Here is a 15597-nt window from a genome sequence, read left to right on the forward strand (position 1 = left end):
AAAGACGTCTTGGGGAAGAAAGGGGATGTCGAATTTCCTTTCTTTTCTCGTGCCTCTCTCTCTCTCTCTCTCTCTCTCTCTCTCTCTCTCTCTCTCTCTCTCTCTCTCTCTCTCTCTCTTTTTTGGGCTTTTCTTTTTTGGGATGGCCGAGGCAAGGGAGGAATCGGGAGGAGAGTTTAGCTTGCGAAGATGCTGATGTACGGTCTGAATTATCGACTGCGAGATGCATTATTTTAATCGCTTTAAAATAACCACGACAAAAGGGTCAAACATTAGCGGTGGCTGATGACGGTGTATCAATACGACCTGATTTTAAAGATTGAAAAGATCAAAACGAAGCGCAACAATGCGGTTGCAAAATGTACGTTTTTATATTCGCATATCACGCGTTTATAAAACGCGGCAGGTTTTTATGCACACTTTTCCTTTGTTTTGTTTGAAAGTTCTATGTACTGCACGTTTTCTCTTATACTTTTAAGCTTCTTTTACTTTCAACGCAGTGACTGAAGTACTGCAAAGAGCTATAACAACGGTATAATACTATAGAACCGAGCGTCGTAATAACCCTTAAAACTGAAAAAAAAATCAAAGTACAAACGCTAACAACCAAGCCAAGATTTACAATCGTTACCGGGTTATATCTATTTAAAATAACAACAGATGTTTTTTCTCTCTCTATCTTCCACTAATTCCACTGTATACAAGGCTGTTTTTCGTTTGAATAATCAATATATTAGCATAGTCGATAAAATAAAATCAAGTCACGCCGAAACTCATAAACCATTACCACATCTGCTTCCAGAACCCTGCGAGATCACGTTCTGCGGATGGGGTATGAGCTGCGTGATCTCGGAGAGCGGCAAGGCTATGTGCCAGTGCCCCTCCGGTTGCCCGGAGAGCTACTCGCCCGTCTGCGGTGACGACGGCGTCACCTACGACAACGACTGTCAGCTGCGCCGGGCCAGCTGCCAGAAGCGCAAGGACACGCGAGTCAAGCACCAGGGCGCCTGCGGTAAGTCACAACAACAATAACGTATCGCTTACGTATATATCTATATCCACAACTGCCTACACGTGTGCAAGTTCTCCCTCCCGTTACGTGTTGACGTTCGCGAAATCGCGCGTCGGATCGTAAGACCTGCGGTCGGAGCTTGCGGTGTCGTGAGCTTTTGCTTCTGATACGTTTCGAGCGTGGTTTTCGAACTTTCAGTGTAATTGTGGAAGGGTTTTAAAAGAAAAAAACTGGTACGAGGACGTCTATTTGAGGTTGTCATGGCGTTAATGGACTATTCCTGATTTTAGCCGTTCTCCAGATCACCGCTCGTTCATTACACGCTCGATTAAAAGCTTTCTTGCACGAGCTATTTGACTTCTTACGCCACACCAGACAATTGCCCGAAGATAGCTTCAGCGTAAAGCCACATAAGGAAAGTTCGCGTTCGAATGTGTTACTTCCATTACTTTAGCGATTCTACTTTGTTATCCGTATCAAAAAGTTCTAACAGGCTCCGTTCCCCTATGAATAGCTTCATTTGGTCAGATTCAACGCTTTACAATTAACCAAAAAAATCAATGTTATTTTATGCCGGCGGAAACAAAGGATGAATAGGAGATGTGCTTGTTTGTTTCCCTACCAATATTTACTCTATTCAGCTTGTTGATGAATCCCGAACATCGAAAAATAAAAAATAAAAACACACTTTTCACGAAAAAATAACTACTTCCATCCACTCGTCCTCTGCGCTCCGATCTAAACCAATATCTGAATATTTCAAACCGCTATCCGCACAGCGCATGGCTACACACATCCCTCTATAAAAATACAAGACTTACACGCTCGCGCGAAATCCCTCCCCACCGCGACTACATTTTCCTCGACAGCTTCGGCCTATCCAATCTCTTAACGGAACCGGCAATTTACTCGCGAGCGCGTCTTACGCGTCCCGATCGCAAGAGTGCGGCATTACACTGGATAACCCGCTGCAGCAGCTTGCGAATGACAATGCCAGTCACGAAGCGTGTCTTTCACTCTGGTCATGCCCGCGATTGTATATTTTTTTAAAATTTGAATCGTATTTTTAGCGGGATTGGATATTGTGAAACACGATTCCGCGAATTATCTTCACCCCATGGCGCGGAAGAGATTCCGGGTATTGCAAAAATAAAATACAAAAAAAAACCAGCCGAGATAATCTCGAGCATAAGCGATAACAGGGAAATCTCGAACGAGAAGGAAAAAAACTTTACGATCGACTCGACTCGCGGAATTACTCTACATTTTTATAAAGCGAAAAATATCGCTTTTACTCGCTCGCGCGCGCACACTGCACGCGATGAACTTTACCTTTTTATGGAAACGGCTAGCAAGCGCGGGAGCGGATAATTTATTGCTTTGCTCGGTTTTACTGTGTTCCGCGCGCCTACAGCGGCTGGACGCAAATTCAACATTGTAAAAGAAATTAATTGAATTTTGTATTGTCCTGGCGTTATAACTCAATTTCGTGCGGGTACGCGGGCATTTTTGAAAATTCGACCTTATTCTACGCGAGTTTAATTCACTTTTTTCACATGTGTCGAGTGGAAAGCTGCTGTGCGGCAGGTCGATGGGGTTTACGAGTATGCGGAGGTAGACGGAGATTTTTATTGGCGCCAGGGCGAGATTGCGAAAAGCATTTGAATTAACAATTTTGGATAAACAACTTTACTTCGTTATTCTGTAATATATATTTCAATGATTAGTTACACCAATACTGGACACATCTAATCCGAACTAATGCATTAGTAGTTCATCAGTTCAATCCATCAAAAAGCTCTCACATTTGGGCAGGTTAAAAAAATTTAGCAATAACTATAAACTCATTCGGTAAACGACGCGCCGATACAACATCTCCATTATCAATATTACTCGGTGAAAAAAAAACCCAGCTCACGCAACAAACCCATTTCCCTGGTCAAAGTCGATTAATCTCTCGCTTTTTAAAACGTATAACGTCAGTCCGAGCTGCAGAGGAAAAAAATGCATAAAGCCAATCTGCAGCATCCCCATTGAGCAAATTCAGCAGGCTTGGCACAGAGGTCCGCGATAAGCATCGACGAAAAAAGAAGAATGTAAAATAAACGAGAGACGCTGAGGGTAGTGGAAACAAAAAATCCCCGCGCCGATACACAGCGCGAGCTTGCGAGAGAGAACAAAAAACGAAATCCAGAGAAGACGACCACGAGGCAACAGCGGCGGCCGTTGCGGGAGGATCAAATGCCAGGGCGGTGCGCCGGGTGATTTGAAAAATGAATGCGCTCGCTCTCCTCGCTCTACGTGCCACCGGATATCTTAATAGAGAATCGCTCGCGAAAAAAATGTCCGCGACGCCGCCTCTCGTGTGCGCCTCGGGCGAGGCGATACGTGTGAGTGGGAAGTGAGGGCAATTTTCTTCTTTTTTTTTCAGAGACGAAATTTATGTAAATAGAATGCAAGAGATCGCGCCGATTGTGAGGCAGTTAGAAATCGCCGGAAAGACACTGGCGTGCAGGAGATAAATAAGATGTTCTTTACAAATCTCCACAAAAAATTCCAGCTTATAAGCAAAAATCACTGAAAAATCAAATATACATTCGCTCCGTCAACGAAGTTAAAGCTCTCTCTCCTGCGAGGCGCATCTGACTTTTAACGGCCGCTCGGTCTCTTCCCAAGCTATTCTTCCAGCGCACTCGCTCAATACCATGAATTAACCAATGCGCTCTCTCTCGGCGCGCGCTCCCCGGCAGAGATTTTTCCTTTAACTCTCGTATCTTCCTGACTGGCCTGTTAACCGCAAAAGATCCTTTCTCCTCTGTCTGCAACTGAGCTGTGCTGTTTTTTCTCCACTTTTCCCTCTGTCCCTTTCTCTCTTCCTCCTGAAGCTCGAGAGCCCAAGCTCTGCGTTTATTTATCTGGAAATGTTGGCGAAAATTTACGTACTTTGTCGGGATTTTTCCTTTACCGCAGTAGCTGAGAATTTGGAATAGAACGAAATATTATGTGTTTAAAAATGAGAAAAGTTTATTTACGAACACGCAATTTTTCAACGAACCTTCGCACCTAAACCCAGAACATGCAAAAGTGAGCCTACCCTCGAGTAGTCAACGCATACGTGCTACCCATCAGGCGAATAAACAGTTGACGGAATCTTGACTCGGATCTTTTATTCACGCGAGCTTGTCCATCTGTCAAGATAACCCACGACCTCCCCTTTACGTCCCTCTTACACGGAAATTAAGTTTCTCTTTGACTCTGCGTGCAGCCATCCGTCGATTGAGGGTCACTCGAATGCGCGGTTCTTTAATCATTAATACCCGGATGGACGTATAGGACAGGGGATCACAACGCGACGTATTGATTCTTTAAGACACGTTGCTGAGAAAAACAGAATAGACTACGAGGCGCTGGACGTGTCTACTTGGAATGTTGTAATACGTTCGACGATGTGTTTGCGCGCCGTGAATCCTTCACGATAAACACAGATTCTATGTGGCGTTATTTCGATTTTTTTCGTCCGGCGCTTTAATATATTTTTCGACCAATAACCCCGTTGCAAATACAAATTCACGTACATTCAACGAAATTAATTCAGCCCAAATTAAACGAAAATGCGCATTCAACACTGTTGAAGGCCACGAAATTCGCTCGTTCATCGGATTAAAAAAGAGTTTTTTTCTCGCGTAAGCACGTGGCTTTCACCGCGAAATTATAAGCCCGATCTGTTGAACACTCGACTATCGCAAAAACCGCACATTTTTTCTCCAATCCTTGTTCTTTCTCTCTCTCTCTCTCTCTCTCTCTCTCTCTCTCTCTCTCTCTCTCTCTCTCTCTCTCTCTCTCTCTCTCTCTCTCACCCCGAAACCGCTTTCTCCTTTGAGTGAGATTAAACGTCGACGAGGCTCCAGATATCACGCGCGTATAAGTGTGTGACACGAGCGGCAAGCTTTTCTCGCACAAATGCTGCAACACTGCGCACTAGTTCCAGAGAAAAAAAGCGGCCGCGCGACACTTGGAAGGTGGAGCAAAAACAAAAGCGAGAGGCAGGCATAAACGAAAGCCCTTAGAGCCGCAAAAATCGCTCAAAGCCACCGCCGTCAAGTTTACGTCTCTCCTCGCGACATAATGCACTTTTCGCTCTGCGCGCGTGTACACGCAAAGTCGAAAGGAAGTTTTTTACAACCGCGAAACGTATGCATATAGATCCCGGGCGAGGGCGTTTTGTGCGCGAGAGATCATCATCTCGCGCTTTCCTTTAGTAAGCAGTTTTTCCGCGACAACAAAGCGACTCCTAGAGAGATACGTCAAGCGGAAGAAGAGCCAGCGGCTGCAGAAGCACGCGTCGAGCTAGGCTAGGATTTATATAGAGGACAAAAAAGAAGGAGCTGGCAGGCAGAGACCAAAACCCGAACAATCAAAAAGGATCCTCGAGTGCTGGCGCACGCGCTCGAGCACTTTCGCGGTGCGCATTTTGCCTACTGCTCTTTGGCCTTTTTTAAGCTCTGTTTTTTTTTTTCATTGGCTTTCTTAAAGGCGCAGCGTTAATCCACTTCTTCTCTTTTCTTCTTTACACAGATGAGATTCTCGCTTCTTAGTCTTCAAGCAGTTTATGGACGGAGGATGTGCGTTTTGAGGAAAAGAGAGTAAAAAAGTAGCAGCCGATGGCTGACGAAACTTGGATGTTGCTACTCCAAGATCTGGAATGGGCGGATTATAACTTTTGAAAGCTCTGCTGGGTATAATAAAATCTCTTTTGTTGGTTACTCAATAGCCGCTCTTTTGAAATGATAATAAGAAAGATAAAAGTGCACAGCTTTTGTTAGTCGGAATCCAACGAGTATAATCTATAAGCTGCCTCTGCGGAAACGAAATTAGCTTAATTAGAGATTATCAGGCACACCACAGTTCATTACCCCTCGCAAACTAATCACAGCTTCTTCACCGCGCTCGGAAATTTCATCCGAGTTCCATGGCTGATGAATTCCAGCGCCGGAGAGAGAAGCTTAAAAGACGAACAACTAGGGCAGCAGTTTTCGCGCGGGGAGTGGCTGTCCAACTTCTGCGAGATCTTGTCGCTAAATTCCACGGCCAACTGCGAGAGACGTCGACTCCGCGTGCACGGATACGCTGAATAGACTATACTAATTGATTAACTCAACGGTCTCGTGGGTGTAAAAATAGATAAATTAAAAAAAAATTTGATTACGATCGTTCAATCCGACACCGCGTATACCCCGTGATTGGCCTCGCATCCGTCACGGCATGACGATAACGACTCCCCGGAGTTTCGTTCGCGAATTGTTTCCTCTCGTGCGTCGTATAAGGAGCAAAAGAAATCCCTCTCTCTTTCTCCGAATGAAGATGCATGCGCTTGCGCCCGAGAGATCGGCCCCCGGGCAAAAGCGTATATAGGATGCCTGCAAGCTCGCACGCGCAAAAGTTTGGGGGATACTTTTTCCCTGTCCGGCAACAGCTTTTTTTAATTTCTCAGCTCGCGGCGGCGAGAGATTCACAAAGTTGAAATTGAGATTGAATTTATTGATGGAACGCGTAAAACTGGCAAGGCTGATTTGCTACTTCAGTATACCACGATTTTCCATTTGCCACGTATTTAGTCAAGAGAAAAATGTAAGAAGTTCGAGATACGCTATCGCTCGAGTGGCTTTTTCTTTTCGCTGAAAGTATAGGACGCAGTGCGTTTATCGAAGGTATATAACGTATACCTAGACTGCAAACAGAGTTACAGAGTGTCCGGTTGGATCAGATATTGCGATAGCGAGTAATAGGGAAGAGCCGCTGTTTGCCGAAGGTATAAATTTAGCTCTTTCGCGCGTGCGATATCGAATGCCACTCGCGGAATATTATTCTTGCTATTTATGCGCGCGTGCCTGCGAACAAGCCAAGAGGCTTTGTAGACGTGTTGCTGAAAATAGAAATTAAAGCGGACGAGAACGACTCGTGAGCCGATTACTGAATTTTCAGGGGATGATGATTGTTACAGCTCGACCTTGACGAGTGCTTTTTTATTTTTAGTCGGTACATCGAGCTTTTTATGCTTTTCGTGCTATTCGATTTTAAAATCATACCGGATTTTCTACCTCACTGATGCATCGTGAATTTTTAACTTGATTTTAATGTACATATAGGGACAATACGGATTATAAGTAGGTAAACGAACATTTATCCGACAAAAGTTGTATATTATTCAAACAGCCTATCTAACATTACCAAACAAACTCGAACAGTTTTCTCCAATCACCGCATCGCAAGCGCAAAAACAAAATCAACGCACTCATGGGCAGGAAAAACACAGACTATATACTAGCTCGTTCGCAACTCATAAGCTATATCCGGTTCATCGTTTACAGTCTACGTTTACAGTCTACGCTGCAGTGGTACACTGAGCGTCGGATATCCATAAGCTCCCCAGTCGCTTGTTTATCATCGAAAGGAAATCCCCGCGTTCGCGCGCGAGAATCGATTGCCGTTTGTTTGTGCAATTTTATGCTTCATTTTCAGCGGCCACCCAAGCGCGCGCGAATAATGCCCTCGCTCGCGGATCAAAACGTGCCGCGTCGAACGCCACTGCGAGTTGAGCAAATACCGGCAAAATCGACAGTGGCGGCGTCTGTCTGCCTCTCACTTTTATTTTTTGTTTTTTATTTAGACTGGATAATTACGACGGACGTTGATTCGCTGAGCAAACACTCGGCGAAACAACTTCGCCGCGGATTGTTGCTGTGGCCGAAGCTTAGTTGTTTTTTTAACGAGGGATTTTGAGAGAGAGTGCGAGAAAGCGTTGATGTAATGGATTTGTGCGGAGCCGGCCTTTTTCCCACTGTTTTGTTGCGCTTTGACCAACTCGCCGTTGCGAGATTGTTCATTTCGCGAATAAACAATATTCGTTTTGGTTATTGGTGAGGGAGTAGCTGCAAGGTGCGATAGTAGGGGTGAAAGACGGCGCTTTGTTTGGAGGAACTGATGGAATATAAATAAAGGTTGAGAATCGATTTATTTACGTTCTTCCTTATTTTTCTTCAACGAAATTGAATTTTTCATAATGAAAAGGCTTCAGTCACTCGCATCTCAGCCAAATTTAGACCATCAGAAACTAAATCATTCTCGCAACATATAAAATTGAATTTTCCCAGAGAAAAGCGCGAGACCAACTCGCTCCGTCTCTTTCCTCAATAAATTCATAAAATCACCTCTCCTCGTCCCATCGAAGCCAGCGTGTGCCCAATCCTCCGTCTTCTCAAGAACGTCCGATCCCGTGTGTTTTCCTTGGCTACAGCTCTCTCGCCAGCTCTGCAGCTCTCTACTTTCGGCGACGGCCGCGCGACGGACTAATCCTGAAAAATGTCCCGCGCCATTTTTCACGGGATTCGAAGTTACACAATCTGTGCGCGAGGCCTCCCCGGAGACTTTTTCTTCTTTATTTTTTGCACGAGCTGCACGTTGGCTCCTCCGAATTTGCATCTTCCAAGCGTTGTACCTGATTAATTAGGTCTGTACACTGCTGCGAAAATCCAGCGACGCAGTGGGAAATTCAATTAAAACGTGAAAAATTTTAAAATCCCTTTCACCAGCCAAACGCTTTCTGGAAATGCAAGCTTCTTATACGAACGTATCTAAGGCTGGTAAATATATCACTCCAGACGCGCTATCACACACACACTTGCTGTAAACTCCCCGCGCGTGTGCTGCGCGGAACTCGCGAAAGTAAGCAGGCTCCCGCGTATATTCAAGCTGAAAACAACTCCGAAATTTCTCCCGCGAGAGCCGAGAATCTCGGCGGCAGCTCGGAAGTCAAGTTTTAACCGAAAACTCGTCTCGGACTCAAGATTCGCGAGATTTATTATTCCGGCTGTCTGGCTCAACACATCGCGAAGATTATGCGCCGAGATCCGCGAATACACAACGGCATCGCTGATGCGCGGCGCATTTGTTTATGGAAATACGCTCGAGGAAGTGAAGACGACGTCTTATATGGGCTTCGGACACGTATTTGCGCTCGACTGCGGTAAATCAGAGAGAGAGAGAGAGAGAGAGAGAGAGAGAGAGAGAGTGAGAGTGAGAGAGAGAGAGACAGACTTTTGACGAAGCTTGCGCCGAGGATATTGTGCTTGTTCTGACGGCCGTGAAATCGCGGTCTGGACGGTTTTGTACGTGGTATTCAAACTTTTCGCAAACTGTATTGAGTGGCAGGGGTTATCGTCGTTTCGTTAAATTTCGACTATAGGTTGGATAGGTTCTTTGCAAACTTCGCTCTAAAACCCACGGAGCTTCGCGAAGAGCACTCGAACTACAGAAGCGCGGGCGAAGTCGAAGCAGCCCACCTTTAGGGGGATAAAAAGATACTCAGGAATAGAGACCCGTCGTAGAAAGGAAGAGACGCGCCAGAAGAGCAAAAAAACAGAAAGAAGAGTCGGAGGGAGAAGAGTTTGCGGGCTAGATGCTGTGGCTAGGGTAAATAGCAATTAGGCCTCTCTGATCCTTTGATCCCCGGCCAAATGCGAGCTTCTGTCTCTCCCTCCCTCCCATGAAAAATTGGTAAGAGCTCGGCGGAAAAATTCGCCTTTGCGATGAAATATCGGCGAAATTCCACCCCTGCGCGACTCCCTTCCCTCGAACGTGTACATTACACGAAAGAAGCTTAATTAGCGCTGCAGCAAATCTTACATCCGGCGTTCGATAATTTTAATCCTTCTCGAAAAACTCGATCATAGTTCTCGGCCTGTGTTCTCGAATACACGAGCGCATACACACACATGTAGCAGAGACATACATACAAGTATGCAGCTTTTCACAGAGAGTGAGAGAGAGAGAGAGAGAGGCCTGGACTTTCCGGTGGCAGCAGTTCGCAGGCTCGTATAACTAGTTGGCCCCGCGCCATGCATAGAGTCGCCCACTAATAAGTGTGTACGCACGCAAGCCCAGCGTCTCTCCCCTCGTACCTGCACACTAGCTAACCCCCTTGTGCACAACATAGCTGTAGGCGAACTACCGCCGAGGGCTAATATTCCCGACGCGGCTGACAAATCCTTTAATACCTGCCATCGCCAATAACGTTGCTTGTTTGCTGCTGGTCGCTTTCTTTCGTTTTTTTTTTAATACTTAGGTGAGAGGGATATAGTTTGCGCGGAGTAGAGGAGGCGGAATTCCAATTGCGGAACGTTCCTTACATAATACACTCATGCCGTGCGATAGTAAGTAATATTTTAATTCATGCATAAAACATCAAAACCAGCCGCGTCAAAAAGCTCACCCTCAAGCTCCGCGAAAACGAGCTTGCGCATACACACACGCGGAGACAGGCGTTAGCTACAAGTAGTTCAAATAACGAAGTCTGTCTTTCTCTCTCGCGGTAGGAGCGAAAAAACGCGCAAAAATACTGCGCCTCGCCTCTCAAAGCGCGCTTTTCCACACTCGCGTAAGCCGACGCGCAATTTCCGGTCGCCTCAAAATTGCGCGCCTAGCCTTTTTTTACAGCCGCCGCGATACACACTCGTAACCTTCCCTCGTCACCCTCTCGTCTTTGTTTTCAGTGCGAGCTTTCGCTTCCATTCCTTTTTTTTCGCTCCAAAGTATTGAGTATCGTCGCGCACGTGTTGCGCCGCGTGTACCGTAATTTCGCGGAGGCACACGTTGCGCCTGGGTATAGATGTATCGTATAGATTTTTGGCAACGCAGCTGCGTTTGTTTTTCCCACAGAAAAGGAAATGGCCTTCTTTTTTGCTGCGCTTTTTCGGGCCGCCTCTTTGGTCGCGAGCTTTATGCTGTGTACTGGAATGGAGCTTTCGACTGCGGTGATGAAAGGAAGTTGTTACTTTGAATTGGAAGCTTTTATACTGTATAGCCAGGTTGTTCCGATTCTGCTGCTTCTTTTTTTAGCCGGAATTGCAGTTGCAAATTCGAAAAATGAAACACCGATACCGAAACTTTTCAGAAAACGGCCGACCTTTGCATTTCCCATCAACGAAATATTGCAATGCCCCTCGTATATCACGCCGTGTACACACGTGACTCCCGATTCCGACTTCCCGAGAGAGAGAGAGAGAGAGAGAGAGAGAGAGAGAGAAAGAGACAGATAGAAGGAAAGATTCGCGCGCAACCAATCTCGACAACACCTCTCCTAACTCGCCATTAATGGTCCAACTTTGTTTCGACTCGACAGCAACACAACTGCCGAAGCTTTCACGACGACGACGACGACACACGTGAGCATAGTTTCATTCCAGCTGTGTCTTTCGAGCTTCGTGAAAAAGCCCTCTTATGTCGCTTGACCCAATTCTTAAGGCGCGCGTCTTTTTTTCATTTTCATCCATCGTCGAGTTCTCCATTCGGGCGCTTTTTGCGCGCCGGGCAAAAATATGTACGCGAGCGAGAGGGACGCAGATAGCGACGGCGGAACAAACAAAAACGAAAAGAAAGTACGAAGAAAGAAGGACGGCAGGGAAATTAAAATGAGAGCTCGTCAGCCGAATAAAAGTAAATAACGCGTATAATGCTCGCATTTCGATGTGACAGCCCAAGGCACACTGCCGCGTTATTAATACCCGGCCGAGGACGCCACGTGTAATACACTGCGGAATGCGAATTACGAAAATTTCTTTATTTCACTGCGTCGTCGGCGTGAATGTGATTCGGAACGAGTAGTCACATCAGTGTTTGGTCAGACATTTTCGTGCAAAATTACTCACATATGAATAAGAAGTTTCGCACAATACCCCTGGCCCAAAAACGACCGATTAATGCCCCTCGGCCAAACAGCGAAAACTGTCAAGACAGGCGCGAAAGTGGGGAAAGTGACAGGCGGGAAATATAGACGCGAGCGCGCAAGCGTCGAGTAAAAAGGGAGAAAATAGAGGTCCCACGGGTGCCACTGCATCCGGGCCACTTTAACTCGGAAACTAATTACACGGCCGAGGCGTGAGAGGGTTTTTGCGACCCCCGAGTAGGGAGGTCACGTATATTGACTCCTGGCTACTTCGCGCAGTAGTTGAAGTCTAATTTTTTTCCAGATAGAGGGCTGCGGTAGACTCGTTCCTGCATAGGCTGTAAGGCCCGACTGATTTTGAGAGCGTTTGTCGAGGGATTCGAGTATCGTTCCGCGTTAAGGATATAGCTATAAAGTTTGATTAATTATGCGGAGCCTGGAAATTAAAAATAAACATTGCACGAGTTATTCATGCCCAGCTCATCGATTATACCGTGAGACCAAGGCAAAAAGGTTTATCTCTCCCGGAAAAAAGAAAACGATAGGTTTCAACGCAACGAGGTGGCTTGAGCTTTGCAAAAAAAAGGCGAGAGGAAGAGGCGCTTTATTTATTAAACTCCTGGGCGCTTATCTCGAACGCACGGGAGAGGGAGAGCACAAGCTCTTTAAAAGTCACTCAGAGATAATGAGGGAAAATGGACGAGCTTTTCTCGCGCACGCGCGACCGACCGAGGTGGCGGGCGCAAATAATTAATTCCTGTCGCTTAATTTCACTAATAACAGATAAAGTCGCGTAAAAATACCCCCCCCCCCCCCCCCCTCTTGACTAAGTAAGCGCCGGCGCGAAAATAAATACAAATAAAGCGAAGTGTATATAATCAAGAGAGAGAAATAAATATGAGAGCTTTTTGCGTCAAACCGGTGATGCGTGAGTGTTATAATCCGTTTGAACTCGGAAGGGATTTGAGATAATGCGCGGCGCGAAAGCAGGGAGGAAAATTATTCGGAAAGAGATTGATATTAGCGAGAATAAACAGCAGAGCTTATCAAGGCTGGCGCAAAGACGATCCAGTCCGACTGAGGCCACGGAGGAAACAAAGTTCCCTACAGAATCGAGCTTCGAGATTATAAAGTCAAGTTAAAAACTTATATTCCGTCGACCCCCATCGGGAGCTTAATAAGTCATGAGCCTTGTCTGGTGCTCATTCCACCCGAAGAATCGCGCGGGAGAAATTCAAATCCTTCTTACGGTCGCGCATCTCTATATATAACCTTAGAAGTCTCAACGAGCGCACGTACTCAACTGCGCAATGACGACCAGCGGCGGATCGTAGTGCCAGCTCGGCGGACGTGCGTCGATTTCTACCGGTCTAATTTCGCGAGCCTTCACTTTTACTCTATATCCCTCGTCGGCACTTTTCGAGATCGCACACACGCTCTTCTATCTCACCTTTTTTTTTGCCCACGAGAGATCGTATGCTTGGGCGTTCGCCTTTTTATTTTCTTATTTCGAGAAGAGGGAGCTTCACTGCTGTGGAAAGGAGTCGGAATGAATTTTCCCGCTATTGATTCGCTCGTAAAAGTGCGGTGGGATTTGCCGGATGTGTGTGAACGTGTGGGTGAATTAAATTTTTACCTGTGGGAGTCGAGTAATTGATTCGGCAAGTTTTTCGATTGCGACGATGTTGGGAATTGATAATATGATTGATTAGTTTATGAGTAAATACAGAGACGGAATATTGTTTAAAAGAACGCTGGATTTGGGAAATGAAAGTATCTCACCCAAAAGAGACAGCCTAATTCGAGGAAAAACCATCGTCAAAGCTACTTACCCATTAACTTTTTCTCTAATCTTCAGCCTCTGCCAGAGTAGATTATCGTCCGAAAAATATCACCCCAATAACTCTCTAATTTCTCTCCGAACCAGCCCCAAGCCTCTCTCTCCCGACTTATCTTCTATTCTCTCTCTCTCTCTCTCTCTCTCTCTCACTCTCTCTCTCTCTCTCTCTCTACACCATACCATCGCTGTTCGTCTACTGCTGCAGTTACGCTCGACCAGGCCCCTTTGGCTCGTCGTTCGCTCTCTCGCCTTATAGGAGGTAGAAGAGGCTTTTGGCTACTTTGACGTCGGGCATCTACATAAAAATTTGTCGAGAGAGAAAGAGAGAGAAAGGAAGAGCTGGCACACGCCCTGGCTCTGAATTTTATCCGTGCGAATTCCGAGCCAAGTTTCTTCCTCCTCCCCTCCGCAGCAGAGCTAAGTGGGGCTATTATACAGTTTTTTAAAGAATTTACATTCCGGTTAAGGCGTGTCGGGATTCCAAGGAGGTGCCGAGTTAATAGCCTTAGCTGCGCGCGTGATTTCCTGTTTGGACTTTGTAAATTGGTTAAAGAATTTTTCTCTCTAGCTTCGTGCCGCAGCTTTTTTTCGCACGCAAACGTCATGGGTTCTTCTGATAATACGATTAATGTCTCGGCTTACGCTTTTTCGGCTGTACGAAATAGTGTAGAGGTTTCGATTGTTCGAAACTTTATCGATCTGCTAACAAAAGACCAGCCTGTGATCGAGTTCGCTCACGCGTGAAAACTGCAAAATGCGTCATTCGAAACTTCACTCCCACAACTCGTTCTCGATTCTCGCCAACCAATACTGCAACACAGTTTCGCGCCTTTGCTGCAGTGGCGGACTGACGGACGAGCTGCAGCGAAGCCAAGCTCTTCAATTATTGCGAACCGAGCTTCGTGGCGGCGGCAGGGGCAGCGATCGCTTGGAATTGATAAGGCTAAACTCATCAATTTCGAGGAAAGACTCTCGGTGTCGCGCGAAACTGCTTCGTCGAACTGTCAAGATTACAGAGTGTAAACTTTTTCGTTCTCCCTCTCTCCCTCTCGAATCTTCATTATTTATTAGCTTGTATAATATATATTTACCACGGATTCCATCGCACGCGATACTTTTATTCAAACACAGGTTACGAGCAAACGGGTACACGGCGAAAAAGTAATTTCGTCCCACGGAAAATCCAATTTAATTACAGTAAAACACGAGAGAGTGAGAGAGAGAGAGAGAGAGAGAGAGGATAGCGCGAAAACCGACAGTTCGACTAGAAATTCAGCGAATTTTCCCGCCGCTGGCGGATTAAAAATGCACTGTACCCGCCACTGTCGCGCATTTATTTACCGTGTGTGTCGCGTCGCCTGCGGCGTTTAATGCGCCAGTACCACCGATGGGAGAAAACGAGAAATCGAGAACTGAACTATGGCCGCGTTTCCACCAGCTGTCGTGACGATTCGGTCTATTTGGATCTAGGGTTGAGTTGGGATCTCTCTTTTTTTCGGTAAATGTGCAGCAGCGTTTGTTTTATGCTTGATATTATGAATTCGCGGAAGTGTGTTCAATTTATTCGATGCTATGTGGGAGTGTAATGCGTGTTTTTTTATACGTACATTTATTTTGAAAAATATGAGTTGTTTGTTTCTGTTTTATATGTTATTTTCATATTCTTTTATAAAAATTGTTATTTATTGAGGTCGTGTATGCGTGTTGTATTTCAAGATATATTTCAATAGAACAATAAACTGTATCTTCAAATAAATTCATACATACTCAGGCTTTTAAAATTATGTACATTGAAGCAAAAATCTTATCACTACATTTCAAATCTCATCACCTATTTCCAAAACTCTGCTTAATCACCCTTCACCTATTTCTCTAAAACTAAAAAATATCACAAAACATCCACACCAACACCTTACCAATCTTCTATATCCACTTCTACACCTTTCGATCCACTTCATTCATTGGCCGATTTATCAATATTTCACAAGAGAGCTTTTTACCATTCGTTATAGGTATATAGGTACT

General features: G+C 45.5%; 1 protein-coding gene across 6 annotated transcripts in view; it reads left to right on the forward strand.

Moving 5' to 3' along the window:
* The window catches only part of LOC100678116 (agrin), a 341408-nt gene that overhangs the window by 257362 nt on the left and 68449 nt on the right, over positions 1–15597 (forward strand). For all 6 annotated transcript variants that reach the window (XM_031921406.2, XM_031921407.2, XM_031921402.2 and 3 more), the window contains one exon: positions 803–1012. In XM_031921406.2, coding sequence (XP_031777266.1) covers positions 803–1012 — 210 coding nt within the window. The remainder of the gene's footprint in view (positions 1–802; positions 1013–15597) is intronic.

This window comes from Nasonia vitripennis, chromosome 1 (assembly GCF_009193385.2).
Source record: "Nasonia vitripennis strain AsymCx chromosome 1, Nvit_psr_1.1, whole genome shotgun sequence".
Taxonomy (NCBI): Eukaryota; Metazoa; Arthropoda; class Insecta; order Hymenoptera; family Pteromalidae; genus Nasonia; species Nasonia vitripennis.